Source organism: Mesoplodon bidens (genome assembly GCF_964165515.1).
Source record: "Mesoplodon bidens genome assembly, chromosome: 13".
Lineage (NCBI taxonomy): Eukaryota > Metazoa > Chordata > Mammalia > Artiodactyla > Ziphiidae > Mesoplodon > Mesoplodon bidens.
In genome coordinates, this window is record NC_138169.1 from 10,165,717 (window position 1) to 10,182,000 (window position 16,284).

The following is a 16,284-nucleotide window of genomic DNA, read 5'->3' on the forward strand; positions in this document are numbered from 1 at the left end:
TGAAACCTATGGATAAGGTAGCCAGCCCTTTAATAACCTGCATAATACCTAAAGCTTACCTCATTTTTATATTCACACAGAAACATGAATGCTCCTAAGAATAAAAACCAAGAGAATATCTTTCTAACATCTTTAGAACTGAGGCGCATGCAAAATGATACTTAATGCAACAAGTAAAACGGACTGGATGGCAAAACCTTCCTAAGTCAAAAACTCTGTTATAACGTGCAAATACTTTTAAAAGCTGAAAATATCACCATTCTTTCAGTGTTTGTCTCTCTACTGCAGTGATTTCCAATTAGAACTCTAAAGCATCTTTTGCGACTTCCCTGGTGGTGCAGTGGTTAAGAATCCGCCTGCCAATGCAGGGGACACAGATTCAAGCCCTGGTCCAGGAAGATCCCACATGCCGAGGAGCAACTAAGCCCACGTGCCACAACTACTGAGCCTGCGCTCTAGAGTCCGTGAGCCACAACTACTGAGCCCACATGCCACAACTAATGAAGCCTGCGCACCTAGAGCGCGTGCTCCGCAACAAGAGAAGCCACTGCAATGAGAAGCCCGCGCACCACAAAGAAGAGTAGCCCCAGTTTGCTACAACTAGAGAAAGCATGTGTGCAGCTATGAAGACCTTACACCTTACGTGCCAAAAATAAATAAATAGATAAAATACATTAAAAAAAAAAAGGAACTCTAAAGCATCTTTAACGATGCAAGGAGTGTCACAAAACCCCTCCTGTCACCAAAAAAATTTTTTCAATTGATTTTATTTTCTAAAATGTTCCAAAGAATATCTACTAAAAAGAGGATGATCCAAGCAGGGGCACAGTTTTATAAAGGCAAATAATAATACAGGATTAACTTCAGAAAGTTTGGGAACTCTTGTTCTACTGGAATGATTACTACTGGATAAACAAACACCCACAACCCTAGATTTCATACTCAATCCGGTTTATAAAAAATAGCAGGTATGAATTAGAACAGCATGCCTGCTGATGAATTTAGAAATATTTCTAGAATTACAACAATACTCTAGAACATATCAAGACTCTGAAGTGCAAAATGCAGTAAATCACACACGGCTACTATCAAACAGTTTCAAAAACACAGTTTCTGTGGCAAAGAGGCTTTTAGTATCTTAACTTTTACCTGAGCACTAAACTTTATCAGCACCATATACTGATTTGGAGTAGAGTCTCTGATGATTTTCATTTGTTCAATTACTTCATTAAATGGGGCGACAAACTTCATGAGGTCATGACTGGTCATTGTCGCAGGGACTGTGAGAATACACAGCATGGCACTGCGCCTCACATCTTCTTTTAAGGAGGTCATCTTACTAATAAGACAATAATTAGACTGTCTTGAATAGATGAGGTATAGTTATTGCAAACAACACTAGTTACACAACTTTTATGTCCAAGAAAAAAAGTGTAATACTTTATAAATCAAGTTAAACAGCTTGTTATTTTACCTGAAAATACACACTACATGGGTAAATGCAGAATCCCTTAAACATACCTGCAATGGAGTTTAAGGTAAGCTTTGAAATGTTCTACATTATACCCAGCACTGACATTTTTAATCTTCAGTTAAAGGCTTGTTATGGTTATAAATCTCCATCAGGCAAATTTGCAGTTTGTGTTTTGCTCTCAGTTTTCTAGTAAAAACTATCCTTAGATATTGTAGAAGCACAACTCAAACTACGGACTTCTCTCAAAGGGTCTCAAAGAGAAAAGAGCTCTAAATATAGGAAGGACAATTCTGAACCATGAGAATGTGACTCTGAAGATTACAGAAAGTGTTGCTGGGTTGGAATAGCTGGAATAGAGGGGAAAGAAAAACCTCCCATAATGCAATTTGCTTTTGAAATGCTGCAAACTCACTTCAACAGCTGTGATCCAAAATGGCTACCCGAGTATTCTGCTTCCCAGTGGGAACCTAGCAGACAAGTTAGGACAAGGACAGCCTTTAAAGAGATCAGCTACCAATTATCCAAGGAGCTGGTGGCCCAGCTTGTAGACTAGCAAAACCCTTCCTTTCCTTTGGCCTCCAGCAAGCCTTGTTTGGACCACAGAAAGGGGTAAAATGACATGATGAAATTGCAACCCATTACGTGACTTCTTAGCAGCTTCTTTAGTAAAGACTTGGTGGGAACATGAGTCTACAGTGATGTTATGGATCATTTAGAATTTTTCTTTTCTTTTCTTTTTTATCTTCCTTCCTTTCAATTTCCCAATCACCTGCATGCCTACCTTCTCAGGGAATATTTTCCTAGGTATTTTCTCAAGTGAATCTACACAATTCTTTCCTAAGAAGCTTTGACCCAATGTACGAGATTTAACCATATATAAAACATCTAAGAATTCTTTAACACACAGTATATGAAAGTACTATCCCTTTGAAGCTTAAAATACCCACTTCCCTTCAGGGCAAGAGATTTTTCTCTGCCCTGTGCCAAAAAACAGACAAACTCAAAAGAGAAAAGGATTTTCTTACTTTGTCTTGTATAGATGCATAATACCGTGAACTATTTCAACGGAGGGGTTTCCACTGAAGAACGAAATCTGGTCTGGAAGCTGTTTGGATGGAGAATCGGGAGCAGTGTTTACGCCTTCTTTACTTTGATCTTTACTTCTCTGTGCAGTGGGGGAGGCTTCTGAAGACTTCCTGTCTTCCACTGTAGCTTTCAGCTCATCTTTCACAAACCAAAAATTGGATTATAAACTGAGAGGACATATGCTGAAGGACTCTAATCAGATGACAACTTGGAGTAGAATAATAAACTGGAAGAGAAGTTGTAATGTACTGCACTAAGAACTACATTCAAGAACAGCAGAGCTGTGGAGGCATCTCAGCTAGGAAGTACTCTTCGCCCGCCCCCCGCCCCAAACGTCATTAACACCCTCAGAGACTCAACAGTGGCCTTTACATTTAGAAGTACCATAATAAGGCAGGTGTCTTCCACCGTGTGCTCCTAAGTGGGATAAACATTCAGGGCTGTGAAGTTCGAAAACCAAACCTACCAGTTCTCCACGCTGGAGATGCAATACACTTCCATGCCCCTGGATGGAATGAGCTGGCAGACCAGGGGGAGTCACAACACATTTACCTGGATTCAACATGATCTGCCCCTGACCTATGTGGTAAGTAGCTCTCCTCACTGAGCAGAGCTGTCAACCTACCTTGTTAGGATTGATTTAGGAGAAATATTTAGAGAAGTTGAAATGCGGCCTAATGACCTCACGTAAGGCACAAAGGCAGTAAAAGATAAAAGTATGTTTCATTGAACACCGTGTATAAAACAGGCAACCGTGGGTTTACGTTACAAAAGATAGTCTTCTAGGGTTTTAGGAAGCATACCTGGGTTGGCCTTCATGGTCTCAATGATCATATCTGTCATTTCTCGACGGCCAAGATGCTGATGTATGATCGCTGCTTTCTCCCCTGGTGATTTCCCTTCTAAACAGGCTACAGCTGAAGCTAGTGTCTTCTTTTTGATCTCCTCATCAGACATTTCCCCGACTAAAGAACACATGAATGATTAATACCTGATAATAAAACAAGCTCCTTTCTACTCTCAATGTATCCATCCATAGGTTTTCCTTTTCTCTCTGCTGCCCTCCCCCAAGACTGTAAGATGCCTTTGAGGTGGCCATCTCACTCACCTCTGGGGCTCCTGCAGTGCCTGACAGTCAATTAATGCCCGGTGCAATAAACTCAGCAATGCAGGACTGCTCTAGTGAAAACCATGCACTTTAAAGCAAATGAACGAGATAGAAGCTTTGAGAGTGATTATGCTCAGATGAACCAACATTTTAGTAACATTTGTAGAGTGAAACTGTGTGCTGAGCCCCAAATGAAGGCATCAAGTCCGCTAATAAAACTTTTAAAAACTTTTGGGGGTAGTTTTCTTAAACACCCTTATGCTATCAGGCCCTGGAAATCCATGATCATTGTCTTAAATCACTGAAACACACAAAAATGGAAAAGGAATTTGGAAACTCGACTGGAATATCCTTAATATAGGCTCTATCAGAGCAGAGATCAGGCCTGTTTTGCCCATCACTGTATCCCTTGCACTTACAGTGCCTACCACACATTGGAAGCTCTTTAAAGATCTGTTGAATAAATTAATGAATCAATGACTGACCCATGTAGAAGTGTATATGTGGCCTATGTCAATTTAGTTGACTTTCAGAACTCAGTAGCCTATTAAATCACATTCAATCTTTAATTTGCAGCTTCAAAACTCACATACTCAGGCAAGTTTCCAATGACACCTCCCTACCAGCCCCAGGCCCCTTCCCCAAACCAAACACATACTCTCGTAATAGCTTTCCAAACACTTTTTTCCTTTCCTTCACATTTGTCACAGCTGTAATTCTACATTATTATTTTTTTTAATTTATTTATTTATTTATTTATTTTTGGCTGTGCTGGGTCTTCGTTGCTGCGTGCAGGCTTTCTGTAGTTGTGGCGAGCAGGGGCGCACGGGCGTCTCATCGCGGCGGCTTCTCTTGCTGAGGCGCGCAGGCTCTAGAGCGCAGGCTCAGTAGTTGTGGCGCACGGGCTTAGCTGCTCCGCGGCATGTGGGGCCTTCAACGACCAGGGCTTGAACCCGTGTCCCCTGCACTGGCAGGCAGATTCTTAACCACTGCGCCACCAGGGAAGTCCCCACATTTATTTTGTAATTATTTACTTAATCTGTCTCCATGAACTGAACTGCTGGTGCCATTAAAGCAAGGACCACATCCCTTTCCGCACACAACTAAAGCTCCAACAGAGAGTGAACATTCAAAAACTGTTTCTTGAACGAATGTTGTTGTTAGGTAATTGTTGGAGGTCCAAGGAGCGGAGCCACACCTGCATTCCCCACGGAGGCGGCTGTGTGGCTGGGAATGAAGAGCCCAGACTCTCAAGTCCAGCTCTTCGAGGTAGAATACCCATATTGCCACTGGCAGATGATCGTGGGCAAGGCACTTAATCCCTGGGCTTCAGCTTCACAGTTCTGTAAAAGGGTCATACACCCATCTAACTAATAGAGTTATATGAAGATAATTAGAAACAGTGCACACGAAGTGTTTAGTACAGTGCTCGGACACCAGAAGTGTACACGTTTTAATTACAAGTATAACTATTGCTACAGGGCGCTTAAATAAATAGTCTTTCAAAGAGGAACGATTTAATTAAACCAGGGGCCGTCAGCGAGCTGGGGATTCCGTCTCTGCCTTCACAAAACGCAGACGAAACCAACTCGCACAACTCGGCCCCAACCCAGGGCGGAGAGAGCGACGCGCCAAATATAAACAGAGTCCCGATGGGGAGGCACCAGGAAGGAGAGACCGGGAAAGGCTTCCCAGAGGTGACATCTGGGAAGACCTCCTAAGGATGGAGGGAATGAGAGGGATCCCAACCACCTCTCGGCTTCCTCCTGAGGCGAAAGCCCTCGTCGCGGCCCCCCCTCGGACCCGGACTCTGGGAGGACGAGCCCCCGGGGCCCAGGCGCAGGCTACGCGGGAGGCGGCAAGGCCGCGGACTCACCAGCGGCGCTGAAGCCGAAGCCGGCGGGGACCGGCGAGTGTTCTGCGAGCTCCAGGCGGATGACAACCAGTGACACACTCATAGGGCAGGCGCTGCTCGGCGCGAGCCCCGGTGGGCTCAGGCGAGGCTGGGAGACGAGCCTTGAAGCCGAGCGGCCTGGGGCGGGCAGCGCCGCCGCCGCGCCTCAGCTCCGCCGCAACCGCCTCAGCAGCAGCAGCAGCAGCTCCGGGTGCCACAACACCCTCCACTTCCGCCTCCCGGCCGCCGTCCCTGACCCGTGAGGTTACGCATGCTCGGATCAGCGCGCCCTCTGATTGGGTGCGGAGGCAGGCACGTGACTGGCGTGTCTGCGGGGAGGTGAGCCTGCGCCCTTCGGAAAGGGATCTTGAAGAGTTCGTGGAGGTTTCACGTCACTGGGATACCGGAAGCTGGGCCCCCAGTAGGGGAATCGGTGGGTGTACGCCCAGACCCGAGTTAGCCTATCTGAGAGACCTCGCCCTCGTCCCAGCTCATCTGACGGCGAGGGGCCTTTGGCTCCGCGAGGTGTCCGAATTCTCCGCGGAACCCGCGCCCTGCAGAGAGTTCTGGCCTCTTTTTGTCCTGTTCGATCTCTCGCTCTAGCTGTAGGCAGGGTTGCTTTGTGTCAGCCACGCTTTACAGACAGGTGCGCTGAGGCTCAGAGAGGTGAATACGCTTTTCTGAGGACCCATCGGGGGTCGGGACTAGATTGCAGGGTTTCTGATTCTGTTAAGGTAGGGCGGTGGGCTGGTTAAGTGCCCAGAGCTGGAGATACATCTGGGGGTGAATGAGATGAACACGCAGTTTCTGTTATTATTGAGTAGACCCTGTTCATCTGTTTTGTGACCTTGAGTTAGATTTTGCGTAAAATTGGGATAATATCCCTATACAGCTGTGATGAAATGAGTAGAGCCTGTGGCTCTATTTACATCAGTTTTTCTGAGATTCAGCATTCTTTCCAGTACCTCAGACTGCCTTTAGCATGTAGACATGGAGAACCACAGTCAATACATATATGGCACATATGTGACAGAACGCTGTTCTAGGTATATGCTACCATTACATATAAGGTGTGTCACAGCACGTCGTGAACGTGTAGGTGTGTGGACTGTATATGCATATAATGTGACCAAATGATAGTTATAGCTTGTGACTGCACCCTATGAATTAGTTTCAGTATACACTGTTTATATCAGTGTTTCTCAACCTCTGCACTATTAACATTATTGGACTCGATAATTCTTTGGGGTGTGTGTATGTCCTATGCTTTATAGGATATTTAGCAGCATCCCTGCCCTGACCCACTAGGTACCAGTAGCATGTCCCAAGTGGTGACTACCAAAAATGTCTCCAGACATTCCCAAACGTCCCGTTGGAGCCAAAATTGCCCCCACTGACCGTCTGATTTTTGTGAAACTGCATATGCCATTTGCACCTGCTATATGCATATAATATATGAGACCTCATGAAGTTTTTAAAAATTATTATTATTTAAAAAAATTTTTGGCCACGCCACTTGGCATGTGGGATCATAGTTCCCCAACCAGGGATCAAACCCGTGCCCCCTGCAGTGGAAGTGTGGAGTCTTAACCACTGGACCTCCAGGGAAGTCCCTTATGTGAACTTTTTAATAGTATATTACAGTAGTAGATAACATTTAATGGTGTGCCAGGTACTAGCTTGAGTGCTTTACATACTTTATCTTATGTAATCGTAACAGCAACTTCATGAGACAGGTAGTATAATTGTTCCCATTTTAATGGAAGAGGAACCTGAGGCTCAGAGAGAGTCACTTGCTCAGGATCTCACACTTAGCAAGTGACAGAGGTAGACTTTGAACCCAGGCAATCTGATTCCAGAGCCAACACTCAATCTCTACTAAACTATCTCTTTAATATGTGGAAACATACACTGTGTGTGCATATTTATGAAAGCATAATTTAGATAGCAAATCTGCATCGTCATACTGACCTCATTCTGAGAGACAGAAGACATATTCTTTATGGTAGAGGAGGAAAATGCCAGTTCCAGAGAACTAGAATTATTCTCTAGAGATGGGAAAATTGGGCTTGTTACACTTCTTTGTGGCTGCCAATCACTATGCCTGCCCCCTGTGTTCTCCTATTTTCTTTTTTTTTAATCTTTAAATTTTATTTATTTATTTTTGGCTGCGTTGGGTCTTCGTTGCTGCGCACGGGCTTTCTCTAGTTGTGGCGAGCGGGGGCTACTCTTCTTTGCGGGGCACGGGCTTCTCGTTGCAGTGGCTTCTCTTCTTGCGGAGCATGGGCTCTAGGCACGTGGGCTTCAGTAGTTGTGGTACGTGGGCTCAGTAGTTGTGGCGCACAGGCTTAGTTGCTCTGCGCCATGTGGGATCTTCCCGGACCAGGGCTGAACCCGTGTCCCCTGCACTGGCAGGCGGATTCTTTTTTTTTTTTGCTGTATGCGGGCCTCTCACTGTTGGGGCCTCTCCCGTTGCTGAGCACAGGCTCCGGATGCACAGCCTCAGCGGCCATGGCTCACGGGCCCAGCCGATCCACGGCATGTGGGATCTTCCCGGACCGGGGCACGAACCCCTGTCCCCTGCATCGGCAGGCGGACGTTCAACCACTGTGCCATCAGGGAAGCCCGGCAGGCAGATTCTTAACCACTGTGCTACCAAGGAAGGTTATTCCCTATATTCTGAATCATCCAGTTTATTCATCCTTCCAACTCATGTTTCTACTGAGCATGTGCTGTGTGTCTAGACACCATGCTAGGTCCTAGGGGATGGATATATACAAAGATGAAGTAAGGTAGGCCTTTCCTTAAGGAGCTGATACGTAGAGGAGCAGACAGAGTTGAAAACAGGAACTGTGTGATGGGATAAGTGCCCTAGTGAAGGTATGGAGAAGAAGCAATGAGAGTGAAAAAAAAAAAAAAAAAGTAGTTTCAGAATCTTCCAGGAAAAAGAAAGACGAGCCTCTCTAGAGGAGGTAAAGCTGAGGCTGTGATGTAAAAAAGAGTGTAAATTTACCAGCAGATAAACAGGTGAAGACATTCCAGTCAGTGGGCATGTACCACGGAGGTACCAGGAGGTATGAGAAATCACAGCACTAACCTGCTCCAAAGAGAGCTTTGGGAAGTGGCTAGAACAGAACTATCATCTCTAGTTGGAAGGAAGAAGCAAGGTAGTCGTGGGAGCGTTGCCCACTTACCCATTAGCAGGATTATGAGGCGGACAGTGTCCTCAGTGGGGATGAAAGCCAGCCCTTTAGGTCCAGAGACAGTTTTCATCTCTGTTAAGCCCTCACAGAGAACGTGTTGAAACTTTTAGGAGCCTATAAATAAAGTTCTCCTTCCACCACTAACTTTGGCCATGGTGTAGGAACGTAGGTAAAACCCAAAATGCAAATCAGTCTTTACATTTTTCATTTCAGCATTCATGCCCCAATCCAGCAAATTTCCAATTACATAAGAAGCACATTATATCATCTTGAACATTTGCTTCTTAAGAATCCTTTCTTTAGGTGGCTGTCTGGCCAGATACAGTTATTTGATACCTTAATGAAGAATGGCGTCACGAATACTTCTAAAAAAAAAAAAAAGAATCCTTTCTTTAGGAACTTCCCTGGTGGTCCAGTGGTTAAGACTCTGCGCTCCCAATACAGGGGGCCGTGTTGGATCCCTGGTCAGGGAACTAGATCCCGCATGCTGGCGCTAAAAATTCTGCATATCGCAACGAAGATCCCGCATGCAGCGCAGCCAAATAAATAAATATTTTTTAAAAAAGAATCCTTTCTTTAGAATCTTACAGAGTTTATTTAGTCCTTATGGTGGCACTGAAGTGACTCCCATGAACAGGCAAGCTGTCTTACCAACCTGTTTTGCTCTAACTTGCTTCTTAGTAAGCTTTTTAACCATAGACATCGCATGAGAAGCTTCCAGATTTTCAAGTGGAACTGACTGCAAATAGAATTTGGTTTAATTATTTTGGTTTTTTCCCAGGTTTTTATTTCAGACGTACAAAAAAGTTGAAGAATAGTACAGTGATCTCTCATAAACCCTTCATCGTGTACCCTTCACCAAGATTGATTAATTATTAACATTTTGCCACATTTGATTTATGTCTGCACATGTTTATATATCTATATACACGTGTACCTGTTACGTGTGTTTTGTTTTTTTTCCCGAACTTTTTGAAAGTAAGTTTAGAAAAGAGGCAATGGAGAACAATCAGGAGGACATCGCCCTGCTCTGTAGGAGGGGTGATGGTGTGGTGGCATGGCGAGTGCTAGGAGGAGGTGGGTACAGGGCATCCTGCTCATTGGTCTCTTCTGGTTAGCCAGAAGAGGTTGCATGAAGGAAGTTACAGGTAAACTACAGCCCCCCGAAGGCCTGGCAGCAGGAGGAGAGCATCACGTGTTTGAGGAAGCGGCCGTGGACCTGAGTGTCCTGATCACCAGGTTAAGGTGAAATAGGAGGGAGAGCTGCGGCCGGAAGGGGAGAGGCAGAACTCAGAGGGCCTTTTCAGGCAGGTTAAGGAACTGAGAGTTTATCTTGAGGACAGTGGGGGGCCGTTGGAGGTTTTAAGTGGGGTTAGGATATGATCAAATATGCAATCTTGAATGATAACTGGTTGAAGAGTGAAGAAAGAATGAGGTTTGAGAAGAGGCAGGGGGACCAGTTAGGGGGCCGTCGCAGAGGTCCGTGGTCGAGATCACGCAGTGAGAGTGGAGAGAGGTAGACGGAGAGCTTCGGGAGGAAGGATGGGCCGCGCCCAGCACCCGGAGCCGAGGTGTCTGGCTGGAGGACGGAGGGAAGTCGGGGTGAATCCAGTTTTCCAGCTTGGGCGGCTGGGAGAACGGTGGAGCCCTTTCCTGAGCCAAGGAACTTAGGCAAGGAGTGGTCAGGGAGGGCGGAGATCCTGCGTTCCGCTCTGGTGGTGTCTGAAGCGCTGGTTGGAGGTCAGAGGAGGTGTGCAGGTGCCACCCTGAGCACCAGGGTGGAGGTCTGCTTGGAGGCAGCGAGGGCAAACTATGTCCTGTGCCTTCTCCGCAGCCTCGGCTCCAACATGTGCCTGAGGCGGCTTTTGCAGTCTGCACAGCTCCAGCGGGCTTGGAGGGCGGTCTTCGTGAAACATGGCCAGGGCAGGCACCAGGAAGCCTGGCGATGGACACATTCTGGAGGCGGCACCTACAGAGCAGTGATTTTTGACATGGGCGGAGTTCTCATTCCTTCTCCAGGGAGAGTGGCTGCAGGTGAGCTCTTCATTCTCCTTCACCTTTGGAGACTGCAGTGGGTAGGGGTGGGGGAAAGGAGTGTGGTGAGGGGAGACGGCAGTGTGTCCCAGTGGGAACTATGCTTGCTCTTGAGTCAAATTCCAAGCAACAGTTAGTGGCTGAGTATCTTGGGCAAATTATTTAACTGCTCTGAGTCTTAGTTTCCTCATTGTTAAATTACGGCTAATGATAGTACCCACCTCTTTGGGGTTGGAGGAGGGTTAAATGAGATAATTCATGGAGAGCACTTGATTAGCAGGGTGAGTGCTTGGTTCATCTGAAATTCTCAATAAATGACGAGCTGCTATTGTTATTGTTGTTAATGTTATTGGTGGAATTTAACTACGACTTCTGAATCCTGAAATCCTCTCTGTCCCCCCCTCCCCGCTTTGATCATAGCCTTTCCTTTTCCACCGACCTCCCTTCTAAACCTGCTTTTGCTACTACAAGATCAAACCTCTAGGCTCTGATCCTTCCTTTTTCAGCCCCTCCTGGTATTACCTTTTTACCCACTCAGTTCAACTGACTTAAGTGTGATTTGTTTGGCTTGAAGTGTTAGAAAGCCTAACAAAACAGTGACTGAACCAAGACTGAAGTTGATTTCTTTTGCACATGAAAGTCCAGGTATGTGGTCTGGGCCAGTGTGTTGCTCTGTGATGTCAGCGCCCTGGGCTCTTTTCATTGTGTTGCTTTGCTGTGAGTGCACTTCATTTCCACTTTCACCGCATGGGTCAGGCTTGGCTGCCTCACTTTCTACCCACATTCCCATTCTAGCCAGCAGGAAGGAAAAAGGACTGAACAGAGCTGTCCCTGTTCTTTTTTTTTTTTTTTTTTTTTTTTTTTTGTGGTACGCGGGCCTCTCACTGTTGTGGCCTCTCCCATTGCGGAGCACAGGCTCCGGACGCACAGGCTCAGCGGCCATGGCTCACGGACCCAGCCGCTCCACGGCATGTGGGATCTTCCCGGACCGGGGCATGAACCCGTGTCCCCTGCATCGGCAGGCGGACTCTCAACCACTGCGCCACCAGGGAAGCCCCTGTCCCTGTTCTTTTGACTTACTGTGGTTGCTGATTGGGCAGTTTTCTATGCTAAATCAACCCAACTTCAGGTTTTCTGTGCCCCTGGTTGCAAAATTACCCAGCTCTGCTAACTCGTTAGGTGAGCTATTTTTTTTTTTTTTTTTTTTTAGCTCCAGCTGCAGTTGGGCCCTCAGCCTCTCTATTCCTCCACTCATATTCCTCTTGCATTCACCAGACTCCCCCCGGAGCCATCATACTTCCCCAGACCAAACCTTCATACTTGGCAGACAGCCAAGTCTCCTTTTTCAGAGAACACAAAGATCGCTTGGCAGGAGTTTTCTCAGCTTTCTCCAGAATATCTTGAGAACCTGTTCACTCCTTCCCGCTGCCACTGCCTCTTCCTAAATTCTCCCGCCTGCACTGGCACATCAGCCCCCTAACTCCTAACTCTACCCCTGGCCTTCTGGGTTTTGCACACAGTGCCTGGAACTGCCCTTCTGAAACACACATCTTATCCCTTCCCTCTCCTGCTTCAAATCCTTGAGTGCCTGCATCTTTTCACTTAGATTAAAACCGGAAGCTTTGCCTGGTTCCAGGGCCTCACAACCAGCTCTCATGTCCTTTTGTCACACCGTTTCCTATGTACGCCCACATTTCAGCTACCTTGGACTACTTGATGCTCTTTAAACTTGTCAAATGTGTTTATACTCCTGTGCCTTTGCAAGTTCTGTTCTCTCTGATCAGAGCTACCCTTCCCTGCCTCCTCTGCCTTTTCAAATCCTGCTCATACTTTTAAATGGTATGTTATTCAGCAGTGCCTGGAATCTTTGGAGCACATAGTAAGTCTTGTGGTTGTTGTTATTATTGACTTGTGTTTTTATTTTATATTTATAATGTTTCTGCCATACCAGAATTTTCTTTTCTTTTTTTTTTTAAAGAAGATGTTGGGGGTTGGAGTTTGATTAATTAATTAATTTATTTTTGCTGTGTTGGGTCTTTGTTTCTGTGCAAGGGCTTTCTCTAGTTGTGGCAAGCGGGGGCCACTCTTCATCGCGGTGCGCGGGCCTCTCACTATCGTGGCCTCTCTTGTTGCAGAGCACAGGCTCCAGACGCGCAGGCTCAGTAGTTGTGGCTCATGGGCCTAGTTGCTCCGTGGCATGTGGGATCCTCCCAGACCAGGGCTCAAACCCGTGTCCTCTGCATTAGCAGGCAGACTACCACTGTGCCACCAGGGAAGCCCCAAAATTTTCATTTTTGATGTCATCAAAATCATCTGTGTTTTTCTTTATGGCTTGCATGGTATGAGACTAGGCTAAGGAAGTCTTTTTTTTCTTCACGTTCATAAAGACGTTGCATATTGTTTTCTAACTTTTAGAGGGTTTTTTTTTTTTCTGAATTGGGTACTTAGTCTGTTGGGAATTCATTTTTGTGATGGTGAGAAACAGGGATTTAATTAAATTTTTTCTATACAGAAACTCAGTTATGCCAACCTCATTTATTAAATAGTTGGTGCTGAAAGGATATTTTTAAAAATACAAAGATATGCTGTATAGCACAGGGAACTCTCCTTCACTTTGCTGTATAGTAAAAACTGGGGGGCTTCCCTGGTGGCGCAGTGGTTGAGAGTCCGCCTGCCGACGCAGGGGACACGGGTTCGTGCCCCGGTCGGGGAAGATCCCACATGCCACGGAGCGGCTGGGCCCGTGAGCCATGGCCGCTGAGCCTGCGTGTCTGGAGCCTGTGCTCCGCAGTGGGAGAGGCCACAACGGTGAGAGGCCCGCGTACCGCGAAAAAAAAAAAAAAAAAACTGGGAACTCTCCTTCACTGTGCTGTATAGTAGAAATGAACACAACATTGTAAAACAACTATACCCCAATAAATAAATAAATAAATAAAGTACACCTAAAAAAAAAAAAAATACAAAGACAAATTTCTTACTGTCACCTTCACCCCTCCCTGGTCAGTCCTAGGCTTCATTGGTTATCATTGTGAAAAGTTTGTTTATCCTTCCAAAAATTGCCTATATATACATGAGTGTGTGTGAGTGTGTGTGTGTAAACTGTGTCTACACAGATTGGGTCATACTGTACACACTGTTATGTACCTTTCCTTTTTTCTGACCCAGTAGAATATCTTGCCAAATTTTCCACATCAGCAGGCAAAGGTCTAGTTAAGGGATTAGCAAACTTTTTCTGTCAAGGGCACTAGATGGGCTTCACAAGCCATACAATCTCTGTATGGCTTTACTATTGGAGCCAGCAACAGCCATAGACAATAGTAAACAAGTAGATGTGGTTGTGTTCCAATAAAACTTTATTTACAAAAACAGATGGGAGACAGATTTGGCCCCCAGGCCATAATTTGCCAACCCTTGGCCTAGTTTATACATTTTAACATCTACGAGGTATTCCATCCTATGGATGTACCATGGTTGATTTAACAAGCCCTTTAGTAACGTGCATGTAAGTTTCTAGTTTTTATTGTGAGCAGTTCTGCACAACAGCCGTGTACATAATCTTTGCTTACTTTTATAAATATATCTGTGGGAGAAATTCCTGGAAGCAGAATTACTACATCAAATGTAAATGTGTATTTAAAATGTTGCACTCCATAGAGGTTGTATTTGTTTACACCCCCATCAACAGCATATGAGAGTGCCCCTTTCCTTGCATGCTTGCCAGCTCTAAGATCCTAAAAAATGCTCTAACTTTAGTTCTAAAATTAAAGATGTATTATTATTATTATTATTTGGATTGAGTTTTAAAAGTCTTGTTATTCTCAGAAGATATACTGAATTGGTCACATTGGTGATTTCTGAAGAATGGGATTGCTTTGTCATTTAACTTTCTTTTTTATACCTTTCTATATTGTCTGAAATATTTTCAATGCACAGGTACTACATTAAACAAAAGATATGCGCTAATGTATATTATTGATATATCTTAGATATAATTATGAATGCTGTATATATTTTTGCCCCATAGCAGGTATATTATACCAAGAGAAAACACCCTTGTACAAGAAAAAGTAACCCCTGTCCCAGTGTTCCCAGTATACACAATAATAATCCATCCACTGCCTTAGCTCTTTATGGACAGAATTTTGTTCTTTATTTCTCAAAGACAGCGCCCCCAGGTGAATGTTTCCGTGTGCCAGCTACGCTGCTCTGAAGGGTTACTACGGTTTACAAAACGAAGGGCTCATTTTGGAGTGCTGTCAGAATCTGCTGTATTCCCTAATGCACTTCCTTACCATGTGCCAGGACTGTGTGAGTGACCTAATATATATGAACCAGCCAATGAGAGATCAGGGAAGAAAATTCGTACTGCAGTGTCCAGAGTCATCTCAAGGTGGTGGTACGGACCTGATGCTTGGCACCAGTGTCCCCTCAGTTACACAGATGATTATTGCTGTTCCCTTGGAGGTCCAAGCTGAGATTTTCCATTTCCTGAATTTGTCTGAATTCCCAGTAGAACCCACTTGGCACCACAGTGATGCCACAGGAACTTGTATGGTACTTCCCCTGCTCCCCAAACCCCAGCTGTTTGTCCCTATATTACAGTTTGACTTACCATATGTTTTACTTCCGGTAGAATGGGAGGTACAGAATCATATCCCTTCCGGAACTATATTGAAGGCCTTGATCTCAGGTGGCGAAAATGGGCCCTGGATGAAATTTATGAGAGCAGAGATAACAACAGAGGATTTTCTACAAGAATTTGGGAGACTTTGCTCTGAAATTGTGAGTGATAAACATACTAGAATTTCCATATTCTTTTTGCCTAGAATAGTGGATGCAACACTTATCCATTAAGTTGGTTAAACTAAAAATAAAGAAGGGAAAACCTAATAACCTGTTATAAGATTTTGAGCTATTTCTTCCATCCCCAGGTACTCAATTTTAACTACATGAATGAAAAAGTAAAAATATTACATACTAAGCCTCTCCATCAGTTACTGTTCATCTGAAGCTGGAGTTGTGTAATGGCTTTGATCAGAAAGCTTGTTTAATGCAGTAATAACATTGAACCTTTCTCTGGAAAGGCTCTGCATTCTAAGCTCTTTATTTGTATTAACTCATGTGCCTTCACAATAACCCTGCTAAAATATAATTTAAGATATAATAAAGTTCTGTGGATAGATGGTGGTTTTGGTTACATAACAGTGAATGTACTTAATGTCACCCAAAGTGGTTAAAATAGTAAATTTGATGTTATGTGTTTTTACCTCAATTTTAAATAAATGAATAAATATTTAAATATATGTATAGAAAACATTCTGCTAAGTGACAGAAAGAAGCCAACCCAAAAGACCACATATTGTATGATTCCACTTATTTGAAATGTCTAGAACAGGTAAATCTATAGAAACAGAAAACAGAGTTGTTATTTTCTAGGACTGGGAGTATTGGGGTGTCGGGGGGGGAATGGGTAACAACTGCTAAT

The 16,284-nt window shown here is 44.7% G+C and overlaps 2 protein-coding genes across 8 annotated transcripts in view; one reads left to right on the top strand and one right to left on the bottom strand.

Moving 5' to 3' along the window:
• BRAP (BRCA1 associated protein) overlaps positions 1–5,809 on the bottom strand; it is a 31,554-nt gene extending 25,745 nt beyond the window's left edge. For both annotated transcript variants that reach the window (XM_081251968.1, XM_081251969.1), the window contains exons 1-4: positions 5,545–5,809; positions 3,364–3,525; positions 2,500–2,698; positions 1,150–1,339 (exon numbers count right to left, since the gene is read on the bottom strand). In XM_081251968.1, the coding sequence (XP_081108094.1) occupies positions 1,150–1,339; positions 2,500–2,698; positions 3,364–3,525; positions 5,545–5,626 (633 nt within the window). In that variant the 5' untranslated portion in view covers positions 5,627–5,809. The remainder of the gene's footprint in view (positions 1–1,149; positions 1,340–2,499; positions 2,699–3,363; positions 3,526–5,544) is intronic.
• Positions 5,810–5,900: 91 nt separating this feature from the next.
• ACAD10 (acyl-CoA dehydrogenase family member 10) overlaps positions 5,901–16,284 on the top strand; it is a 51,180-nt gene continuing 40,796 nt past the window's right edge. For all 6 annotated transcript variants that reach the window (XR_014017341.1, XR_014017342.1, XM_081252641.1 and 3 more), the window contains exons 1-3: positions 5,901–5,995; positions 10,600–10,799; positions 15,433–15,581. Coding sequence is in view for 4 of the 6 variants with exons in the window: in XM_081252641.1 (XP_081108767.1) it covers positions 10,613–10,799; positions 15,433–15,581 (336 nt within the window). In the remaining 2 variants the exon portion in view is untranslated. The remainder of the gene's footprint in view (positions 5,996–10,599; positions 10,800–15,432; positions 15,582–16,284) is intronic.